Raw genomic sequence first — 12,418 nt, 5'->3', positions numbered from 1 at the left:
AATACGAAACAGAAAATATATCAAAAAAGAAGTTAAGTCATCATGAGTGCCGATGATTCATTATAACGGTAAGAAAAGTTTTATTCCGGTTCAATAAAAACCGATATTCCAACGTCAGTAGTTAGTTATTAATTTTTAAACATTCGGAGCAACTCGTGAGCCCAATTACTATGAAGTCCTGTATTATTACAACCATTACATAACTCAGTAACTACTGGTTAGGTTGCGAGTCAATACGAAGAATTTCCTGTTAAAATAGTCTATATAAAGTACATTTTATTTATATTATGTTTCAACAACGTATATAATAAATTCTCGTTTTATGTTACCTTAATCATAAAACAACAATTTGATTTATTGTCTCTTGGTTACTTTTTTGTAGGCGTTGAAATGATTTCAAACAGATTTTAAAGTCGCATGTTTTTTTTAATTTTTATGCATTATTTCCGAATAAATATGAATTTAATAAATAAGTGCCGTGTGGCTCCCGGCACCAATACAAAAAAGAATAGGACCACTCCATCTCGTTCTCATGGATGTCGTAAAAGGCGACTAAGGGATAGGCTTATAAACTTGGTAAACTTTATTTGGGCGATGGGCTAGCAACCTGTCACTATTTGAATCTCAATTATACCATTAAGCCAAACAGCTAAATGTGGCCTATCAGTCTCTTCAAGACTGTTGGCTTTGTCTGCCCCGCAGGGGATAAAGACGTGACTATATGTAGGTATAAATAAGTAAATTGGTCCTTTGATGCCCATTCACAGATTGAAATGGGTTCTTCACACATTGTACTTTATTATACTCACACCTATATACATATTTAGTCGGCAGGTAATATTGTTAATTTTGTATAACAATGTTCGTCGGGTGTCGTGTGGAGCTGAAAATGACAATGTAAGCGGAAAACACGGTAAAATCAATACCAGGGCTTTGTGTTCGGGCTTCAATTACATCGCGTACGTCGCTGAAGCTTTAATAAATGACAGGGTGACTATAGGGGTATAGGGTGTACTCGTGTGTGGGGGGTTATAGTGGAAGGAATTTTCATATTTTATTATGATAACTGCTCTTATATATAAAATTCTCGTGTCACAATGTTCGTTATCGTAGGTACTTCTCCGAAACGGCTTGACCGATTATCATGAAATTTTGTGAGCATATTGTGTAGGTCTGAGAATCGGCCAACATCTATTTTACATACCTATTTTTTTAAATTAGAAATTTGCCGGGTCAGCTAGTTTTATATATAAGATAGTTTTAATATATGCGCATTGTACTAAAAGTACCTACATATTACTTACTGTATCATTATTCGGGTCAAACTGCAGGCTGTCAGGTCAGGTTGCAAAAGGAGTGCAGCAAATCAATAAATTGAGTTAAATATTTATAACTTACATTTGCAAGTCTAATAAAAAATTTCACCAAAACTCTTTTTTAATGAGGTAACCTCCCCCAGAGTTATGTATCAACGTAAAACGTCATTTAGCAATAGAGTTGGGTAATTTTCCATTTTCTCTGTTCACAAGTACACTGACAGTGAAATACTTAAACATTGTTTCTTTTTTATATAAAAATAGATAAAAATCTGTAAACTTTATACAAAAGGACTTATCATATTTGCGTTGTGCATTATTGTTCTTGTCATAATTTGCTTTTCTGTTCAGTAAAACAAAGTATTTACAAACAAAACACACAAACATGTCTAGACTATTATATCTATAATGTCTGGCTAGACTAACCAAGTCCGCGAACGACACACAAAAGTCCTCGCTAACGAGAACCATTTTGGTGCATCGATTTGACCATTGATGGCGTCCCGAATAGCGGTCAATCGACGGCCCCAAACAAACAGACGGAAATACTGCCTGCAAACAAACAGGCTAATTCACTCGCAATTTTCGTGGTGGATGTACAGTCAACAGCACATCAACCTATGCAAATTTACTGAAAAAATTCGCTTCTATTACGGCGTCATAATGTTCCATGCAAGGTAATTAATATGCGGTTCAATGAACAAATTTCATGAACAAATAATTTTGTTTCAAAGGGCTTTAAAATATAGGGTAAAACAATACGAAACGAAAACAATTTTCTAATTGTCCACCGTACAATTAGAAAAAACACACCAAAATACTATTTGTTGACGTTCTATAAACAAATTGCTTTTGTTTTCAACAGACTTAAAAAAATGAGGAATTCTCAATACGACTCTAGGGTCATTTTTGTGCATCGAATTCGTCATTCTTTTTAATGAGCGGGTGGTGAAATCCGTCACAGGAAAGCCTGGAATGGAGGACCCAGATAGTGCAGAACTCTTAACACGCTAAAGCACCACCTGCTCATGAAACTGATTAAGCCATTGATGGCGTCTCAAATTGAGCAATGCGGGCAATTGGCGTACTACAAACAGACGAAAATACTCCCTGCAAACAGTGGGCAGGTAAATTCTCGCAAATTGGTGGAGCATTTGCGGTGAACAAAGTGAATTTGTTCACATAAATATTTATAATTACGTTTTAAGGTCTTCGCTTAATATTATATATTATTATCAGTTTGGTCCAAAGGTCTCTGCCAGTCTATGGCAGAGAATGCTTGTGGCATTAAGTCCACCTGTTGTAAATTTTTTTACGTGCATAAATATTAGTAACATTTCAAATCCTTTGATAACGTTCGTAGCTGGGCTGATCTTTGCGAACCATATACGGACATGGATTTTTTCTTGTTTGATAAATAGTTTCGTAATGGAATTTACTTGTCGTTATTGTAACCATTTACCATAACCAGCTACGAAAATGTTTTTTGTTTTCTCTGTTCATAATTCATTTCATTTCTGTTCGGTTATTAATTCATTAATTAGGTATTTTTAAATATCTCTCCAAACTTTTGCGTGTTACCTTGTTGGAATATTCGTCGCTATACTTTGAGATCCGTTTATTAACAACATCTATGTGCTCTTTATTAAAATTATTTACCGAAAACGGAGCTATACGAAAGCATCCTTGAAAATAAATTATTTGACATTTCTTTTGATTAAAGTGCTTTAATTAATGTTTGCAAAATTTTTGGGTATGAATTTTGCTAAAACTGGTTTGATAGACACATCGATCTATGGAAAGCCTCTTAGATGGCTTACTATTTTAAACACACTAATTGCAACTCCATTCAATCTTTTACATTTTTCAAACATGTTTTTGACGGCCTCTGTGGCGCAGCGGTAGTACCTACGCTTGTTTGTGAAACCGGAGGTCCTGGGTTCGAATCCCGGTCAGGGCATGATGAGAAAAGATCAAAAGACCTTTTTCTGATTGGATGTTTATCTATATAAGTATTTATTATAAAGTATATAATTGATTGCTTTGTTTGCTATAAAGTATATGATTGATTGATTTATATAAATGATTTGCCTTTGAACATTAAGCAAAATATGGTTTTATTCGCTGATGACAGTACTGCTGTGATAAAATGCGTTGACCCGAATTGTTATGAATTGGACGTAAATAATACATTAAATGATATAATTAAATGGTTAGACATAATTAATTTGAAAATCAATTTGCAAAAAACAAAACTAATGCATTTTTACAACAAAAAACTACCTTTAAATATTTGTGTGAAATACAATAATCTGAACATAGAAGAAGTGCAAGAAACTAGATTTTTAGGACTTAAAGTTGATAGCAAATTAACATGGGATTCTCACATTGAATCAATATGTAAAAAGTTACATAAATCAGCTTATGCATTATTCAGATTATCCAAAAAAGTCAAATTGGATGTTACACTTGTAGCTTACCACGGTCTGGTAACGCCACATTTAAGTTATGGTGTAATATTTTGGGGTAACTCACGTGAAAATGACAAAGTATTTAAAGCTCAAAAAAGATGTCTCAGATCAATGTGTGGACTAAAGTCAATGGAAAGTTGTGTACCTATTTTTAAAACACTTAAACTTTTAACACTACCCTGTGTTTATATAATGGAAATATGTATTTTTGTTAAATCTAATCCGCACTTATTTCAAAAATTAATAGACACTAGAAAGAGACCAAATAATTTGAGATCCCAATATCAACTAAAACTGGCAACTGGAGGTCATAAGACTGCTATGCTTGGCAAGAGTGTGATTGGTATGGCTCCTATTATTTTTAACAAATTACCGGATTATCTAAAAAAATGGACATAGTAACATTTAAAAAGGAAATAAAATTATTACTAACTGATAAGTGCTATTATAGCGTCAATGACTTTTTAAAAGATATTGTGACATAATTATTATATTTTATTTTTATTAAATATTAATTGATGACATTATTGCTAAATATATATTATTTTTAATTAAGTATAAATTAAGGCGAAATTTTGATTTTTAATTTATTATTGAATGATTTTAAATTCAAAATGAAAAAAAATTATCTGACTGAATTATTGTACGTCTTGTGAAGACAGATCACAGTGACACGAACTGTTTTGTATCATCTTTTCTACCTGTGTTTCCGCAATAAAGAGATTTGATTTGATTTGATTTGATTTTATAGTATCATTGAGATAGTATCTCGTAACATAAGTCTCGAACTTACTTCGAGGCTAACTCAATCTGTGTAATTTGTCCCGTATTGATTTAAACATATTGTATTTTATTAACAAGTCTAAGTACATAAGTAAATGCCCTTTTCTCGTCTTCATTCAAGGTTTAAACTCTGTCATACGTTTTTAATACACCCTCACGTCTCGCCATAAAGTTGTAATACGGCTTTTACGGCGTCGGCTGGCGACCGTAAAATGTTATCAACGCGCGCGTTATCAATAAAAAGGTAATATGACCGTAAATAGTGAACAAATTGCCTCCACTCGTTTGAGAACAACAGAAATGGGCAAGACTAAAAAAAAAGCTTTTTTTTTAATTAATTATAAATGCAAAAAATACTTTCCAAATACTTTTTAAATTTAAAGGTTGAAATATTGGTGGCCGTTTGAAAGACGGCTGCTTCCCAAGTCCCACAAGAAGTAATGCAAAGGTACTATTTACTCTAAGGAAATTCACTCAACTTATTTTATTTTTCCTTATAATATTACCTGGAAATAAGGATAAATTCATTTATTGTTGTCATTCTCTTCTACACTTTATAAGTAAAATTCCACAATTTCATCTGACGTGGGAGTTGGGACTCGACTCGACATATTTAACCATTTTCGCCTCGATTAAATATGTAACGAAAACAACAAGTACAATTATGGAAATGTGCAAAAAAACATATCAGCACAGCTGGTATTGTGGATCTAGGCTATTTCTCCGCGGGAGGTGGCCGTCGCTCCAGATAATCATAAATCTTAGCCAGACAGGATTAAGTGATCCTTCAATAATAACAGCGGGATAGTAAACTACTTATTATTTTGAGTTTATATCAGGCTTTGGTCCTTAAAGGACTTGGTAGACAGAACCAACAGTCTTCAAATGGCTGAAAGGTGATGTTGATAACTTAATGATGGAATTGATATTAGTGGCAGTTTGCTAGCCGCGCATGAATGACTTAATGATAGAATTGAGATTCATATAGAACATAACAGTTTACAGTCTGTCGCCTAAAAGATGAAATACTTGAAACATATATTGCATATATATATACATATAAAATCACGCCCCTTTCCCGGTGGGGTAGACTAAGACTACATATTTCCACTTGCCACGATCAGGGCATACTTCTTTCGCTTCATCCACATACATAACTAGCTGGTTCCAACTCTGATTACAAGAAATAACCTCCAAGTTGTCCACAGATATGAAAACGAGAGGAATGCTCTGGTGGTGTCCGTGGTCTCCTGCCAGGGTCTGCCGGGCCGCGAGCCAGCTGGACCAGACCCCTACGTCAAGCTGCAGCTGTTGCCTGATAAGCAGCATAAAGTCAAAACCAGGTAATTGACAAGATTTGACTGCATTTCTGATGTATTTATGAAACTGATAATAAATAAGATTACCTATGTTATGTATTTATACTACTTGATATTTGAGAGAAAATTAAAATATTTGATTTGATGTCGTCCGGTGTTTAGGGGCGTAAAATGCGAATTGTCGACCGTAGATTCCACCAAAAGCAACATATAGATATAGGTAGGACTTTTATGAATATGTGTTTGAAATGCTCGGATTTCTTGCGTCGTAGAATGTTGATATTTTCGCCAAATGATAATGGTGTGATAAGGTCTACTTAAAGAGAGAGAAAATCAAATTAAAGGTGAACAATAAAAAGTATTTGGTTACGTGCCAGTTTTGTGAGTTTTGTTTTTATTTTAATACTCCATTATTATACGTGAATTATTGTTGACTTGCAGAGTGGTCCGCAAGACTCGGTGCCCAGTGTATGACGAAGACTTCACATTCTACGGACTGGGGCCCAACCAGCTTGCTGAGATCACTCTGCACTTCGTCGTCCTGAGCTTTGACAGGTAGGTTTCTTACTGGACCATCTTCATCATGAGGCATGGGTCAAGCAAATTCTTGGAAAAACTTAGGACATAAAAGTAGGCTTTTAAACATAGGGCTTTGATTCTTGAAGGGTCTGAGATGGATCGTCTGAGACCTTCCTATGGTTTAAAATATTTCTCGGAATTTGAAGTATTTTTTGGCGCAGTGGTCACGACAGCTTTATTCTCAGGCTGACAATATTTAGGTTTCGCTTACGCAGATTCATCCCCAATTCTGAGTGTGTTGCGCTAATGTTATATTTGTGTCCATCAGTCATTGTATATTGTAAGTTTTATAGAACGTTGTGTATGAAATTCTTTTCTTTTTGATTCCGTAGCCTCTTTATTAGACCAAGGAGTTCTTGACATAAATAGTCTATCCTCCTTTTCCAGATATTCCCGCGACGAGATCATCGGCGAGGTGATAGCTCCTCTGTGTGGGCTTCAGCTGCAAAGCGGAGAGGCCATGGCGCTGTGCCGGGAGATCCAGCCTCGCAGCCTGAAGGTATATCTTACTACTGCGTAACTTTAATATGGTTTGGGGAGAAATATATTATAAGATTGCGAGATACAACCACAAAAATCGTGTGAGGATCATAAAAGTGGGTCGCCTCCAATGGGCTGGTCATGTTATAAATACTGATGATAATGAATAAAATAATGTAGAATGTTTAGAGGACACAAGACCTTAGCAACTCTTTAATGGCAGAGCTGAAGAACGGTACTCCCTGATGCATCAAAACTTAGGTGGAGTACGAGATGATACGCCACTCCTTAATTCCAAGGGCCCTTGTAGACCAAAACCACAGATGCTAATGCATTATGCACCAATGATAAAGGTGGCGAGAAGAATTTGTTTGACCAGACCAAGGCCGTAGTTGCTTAGTAGAAGAAAAAGTTAAGACCTGATCCCTCTTATAAATAAGTTCAAGAAGAAGGGCAAGTTTATCTACCACTGACTGTACTTGGTACAGATTGGATCGTTCTTATGAGGGTTGGTGCTATGCAGAGATCTGATTGTTATTATCGCCGAGTCTACCAATAGTCTTAGGTCTCCTTCAAAGATCTCCAACGACCGGACCGTATTTAGCTGGTCTAATGTGTGAAGGTAAAAGTTTAGAATTATTCTGGGAACACGCTGTACTGAGAGAGAGAGAGTCACCTTTTTGAGTCGGACTTTAAAAGCGGGTAATAGATTCTTATGTTGGTATCAATACTTATAAATCCACAATTGTATGAGGCCTCTAAGATTTTTTAAATTATAAATCTCTGTCTTTTATACGCAATTAAGGCACACAGAGTTTCCGTAAACCGTTGAATATTTGGGTAACTGACAAACCTATTATAATCACATGCGTAATGATCAGATAAAACAAATGTGAAACTATGGCTTATCGTAATCCAAATATTTAAATTAAACACACAACTATTTCCTTACCATTCCACTTCATATTTCTACTTACTTATTTTAGGTATGCGATAACTTTAGCCACTAATTTCTTTATAAACACACTTTTCGCCAACTCTGTCCGTTCAAAACTGGGGAACCACTAATCCAAATTGTCATACAGTTTTCGTTCTTCCATAGGTAATTTCTCTGGGCAGGTTTTGACTTACATTGGGTGAGTAGTTCCCGAGTTATAACGGTATCTACTTATTGTCATGTATTTAAATTCACTTTATTGTATCTTAACCGTATAAATACCACTCATATTAGTCGTCTTGTGATGTAGCTGTTGTATAATATATATACATACATGCAAATATTAAGCTTTGATTATTATATGCTAATGGGAACGGACATACCACATAAACACAGTTCATCAACAGAGTATAAATGTATATTTTGTAAACTGATCAATCAGAAAACACAAAAATATTCATGATGTTGTAACTTCCTCCTCATAAGCAAAATATTTATCAAAGCGATTTAATTTTTATATTAATTTCTTTATACATCTAGGTTTTAGTGAATATTCGGCATTTTGCCACAAGCATATACATATAATACATTGTATTTATATCTTAATGTATAATACTTTTAAACCCCTTTGTACATGAATCTGTAGTAGTACTTTCGTGTGATGTTATACTCGTATTATGTTCATCGTATTTGTGCAGTTAGGTATATATAGAGTTTTTTTTATTATATTTATAAAAATAATATATCGAATATTTTATTTAAACTTAGAAAACATTTTTAAATGTGCATTAGAACACCCAGAAATCATAAAACATTCAAACGTCAAAACAAACGTAATTGGTAGATATAGTTATAATGTTTTAATGCCCAGTCAGGGAATTGATGAGAAACGAACTTTATCTGATTGGCTTGGGTCTTGGATGTTAATTGATACAAGTATTTATTAAAAAATATAGTATCGTTGAGTTAGCATCTCGTAACACAAGTTTCGAACTTTCTTCGAGGCTAACTCACATCTCAATTTGTCTAGTGTTAATTTTTTTAATTTTCTTATATATACGTGACATTTTTGTTTCTTATCGTACTATTGTACAATACAAACAATTAATAATGTATCGTACAACAAAAAAAAAACAAGAAAGTGATGAATGTGGATTCTGCGAGAGAATTTTGCAGGGAGCATTCAAGTGTAGACTTGTAGTCTCTGCCTATTCCTCTGGCGAAGGAATCGTGATTTATACAGATGTACAGTCCTTCAGTAAAACTTCATCCCCCTTTGATTTTGATTTGTATGAAGAGGGGGTAAAGCCTTGAAAAATAAATGTCACCATGAGGGTGGCGATAGAGCTTAGAGTGGAGTAGTTATCGATATTTTGATTTCATTCACCATGGAACAAACTACTGAGTGACAAAACGTTTATTTTTTACATAGTAGAACTCACGGGGTCACACTTTCCGCAGACGACGTGCGTATAAACATTACCTTATCTGCAACAAAGGTTATAAAGTTGCATAATTCATTGTAAAAAATATATAAGGAAATAATAAGTAGTGTTGTATATATGTATGTACCTGTAGAACGAATACCTGCCACAGCGTTAATTTCTTTTTACATTTTTATTACAGGTAATAAACGTATTATAGGTAGGTATGCGATATCGTATACGTTGTGGAGATTTTTGTACCATTTTAGTAGATTTTTACCTACTATCCCACGGCTCTACCAAACTTCCTGTTATCACTGTCGAATCATTTACGGAGTGCGCTGATCTCGCGTTTGTTCTCTAAAAGCGCACCCTTTTGACTCCCTACAACGTCTTGATGGTGTTGTAGCGGGAGCGATGATTCGGCTCGACCGCCACCAAAGGGAAGATCTTCCGCCAGGCTGGTGTGACGCCTGGGGAACCGCGCGACAGACGATGTTTTGTCGGAGATTGTACATATAGCTCCAATCCGTGAAATCTTTGCTTGTGCGATTTAGGTTTTTCGCTGTTTTTGACTGATAGCGTCATGTGATGTTATTTTATTTTTGTAACTTGAGGCGTATAGATTTCGCCACAGTGTCTTAAATTTTTACATACAAGGACACGTCCCTTGCGGGGTAGACAGCGCCAAAAAGGCCGCTTTCAGCTTCACGTTTATTTAGAACCTACACTAAAAAAATGGTTACATATAGTCACGTCTATATCCCTTGCGGTGTAGTGCAGTTTAATGCCAAACAAGGCACTTCAGCTTCAGACTTTTACACACATACATACATACATACATAAAATCACGCCTCTTTCCTGGAGGGGTAGGCAGAGACTACCTCTTTCCACTTGCCACGATCTCTGCATACTTCCTTCGCTTCATCCACATTCATAACTCGGTTTCGGGCACTTTTGACCTGACCCTTCACCAGGACGTCCTCAATTTGATCAAGATACGTTCGTCTAGGTCTTCCCACTCCGACCTTTCCGTCCACACTCTCCTTGTATATCTGCTTAGTCAACCTGACCGATCAGATTTTAACCTACACTAAAAAAGCGGTGTTGCACAACAGATGCGCAGCGTGGGCCGCGGCGAGGTGCTGGTGTCGCTGTGCTGGCAGCCGGCGGCGGCGCGCCTCACCGTGGTGCTGCTGAAGGCCAGGAACCTGCCCAAGATGGACGTCACCGGCCTCGCAGACCCGTACGTGTTCATTATCAGTTAACTACAAGATTAACTAGACTAGAATTCAATTGGACGAGGTGTAATTGTGATGTCTGTAATACATATAGTCATGTCTATATTCTTTGCAGAATAGGCAGAAGCAACAGTCTTGAAAAAACTGAAAGGCCACGTTCAGCTGTTAAGTTTAATGATAAGATAATTGTCCTCATCATAAAATATTATTCGACAATGTGTACCTAATATCTATGGATGCATTTTATTTTTTGACTTTTTGAAACGACATCAGACAAAAAGACAGTAAATCCAGTGTTAAAACTTTTATCTATACATATAATAAATCTGTAGAAAGGTCAATTCTGTACATTGAAAATATTGAAAAAATAAATAGCAGGGGGTGTTACTGGATCGATACCAAACACAAAAATGTGATTTAAAAATTTTTTGTCTGTCTGTCTGTATGTTCAGGCATCACGTGAAAACTAACGGTTCGATTTTGATGAAACTTGGTATAATTATACCTTATTATCCTGGGCGTAAAATAGGATACTTTTTATCCCGAAAAAATACGAAGAAAAAAAAATCTTAATTTTTCAGTTTATCCATAGACGTTGTTCTGTAGAACCGCGAACACACGTTGCGTTACCCGCAGTGGATTTAGCCGTAACCTGTAGCGCCTAAAGTCGGCTTTGGCTTGAACCGTTTGCTGCACAAGCGGGCCGCTACTAATTACTATGAAAAAAATACTACATAGCTACATTAATTCCCATCAAGCTGAAAATGAGTATAATTATTTAAAACACAATCAAAAGCATTATTTCAAAATTCCCCATGATTCCGGCTTAAGGAAAAAAAAATACTCACGGTCAAAGGTAAAAAATAGGTGTATCGCAATTTTCTTTAAAACGGTAAGTTTTTCAAATCGGAAAATTACCTCAGACATAAATTGTAGATCATAAAGTTATCTATAAAAAAGGTATCAATATTTTTTTCAACAAAGCTACCGTTTCTGAGATATAACGATGCAAAAAGTTGCAAGCGTAATAATATGCATCCGTTTCCTTGCCACCTCTGAGGTAGTGTACTATTAGCGCGTTTTTTTTTAACATTTTTATTATTATACTTGAAAAAGTCTGAAATAGGTTAGAATAAACACGTGTTTTCACTACGCAGTGGCACTCAAGACTAACTTTCGCATTTATTATTTAAAAAAAAATAGAATAATCCTAAGTGAAGAAAATCATCTTAGGACAATAATAGAGATTACAATTATCAAATTCAATGCAATAATCAAATTAAAACTAAAGCTACTTATAAAAAGAAAGAAAAAAGATGACTACAAACTAAAATTTAATTTATAAATTGTACAGTCCTTGCATAGCATCAACATGCGGGAATGTGCCCAGAAGGCTGGCAGCATTGCCAATTCGAATGGCCAGATAATTTCCAGCCGGAGGGCTGAAGAGATACCTCAATCAGCTTTTTCGACAATTGTCGGAAAAGCTGATGGGCAGATAGGCCCCCCGGTCCCAGAGTTTCTACCCCAAAAGGTTCAAAAGTATAGATATTACCGATAACTACATACATACATACATACATAAAGTCACGCCTCTTTCCCGGAGGGGTAGGCAGAGACTACCTCTTTCCACTTGCCACGATCCCTGCATACTTCCTTTGCTTCATCTACATTCATAACTCTCTTCATGCAAGCTTTTGACCTGACCCTTTACCAGGACGTCCTTAATTTGATCAAGATATGTTCGTCTTGGTCTTCCCACCCCGACCTTTCCCTCCACACTCTCCATGTACCTATATCTGCTTAGTCAACCTGTTTTCATTCATCCTCTCCACATGACCGAACCATCTCAACATACCGTTTTTTAT

The 12,418-nt window shown here is 35.7% G+C and overlaps 1 protein-coding gene across 1 annotated transcript in view; it reads left to right on the top strand.

Moving 5' to 3' along the window:
• Positions 1 to 12,418, top strand: part of LOC106129079 (synaptotagmin-4) — a 33,854-nt gene that overhangs the window by 18,329 nt on the left and 3,107 nt on the right. The window contains exons 5-8 of the mRNA XM_060948474.1: positions 5,779 to 5,913; positions 6,331 to 6,444; positions 6,856 to 6,967; positions 10,428 to 10,555. Coding sequence (XP_060804457.1) covers positions 5,779 to 5,913; positions 6,331 to 6,444; positions 6,856 to 6,967; positions 10,428 to 10,555 — 489 coding nt within the window. The remainder of the gene's footprint in view (positions 1 to 5,778; positions 5,914 to 6,330; positions 6,445 to 6,855; positions 6,968 to 10,427; positions 10,556 to 12,418) is intronic.

The sequence above is a fragment of the Amyelois transitella genome, chromosome 16 (genome assembly GCF_032362555.1).
Source record: "Amyelois transitella isolate CPQ chromosome 16, ilAmyTran1.1, whole genome shotgun sequence".
In the NCBI taxonomy this organism is placed as follows: domain Eukaryota; kingdom Metazoa; phylum Arthropoda; class Insecta; order Lepidoptera; family Pyralidae; genus Amyelois; species Amyelois transitella.
The sequence above is the reverse complement of the archived record's forward strand: the minus strand, read 5'-3'. Positions and strand labels throughout refer to the sequence as shown.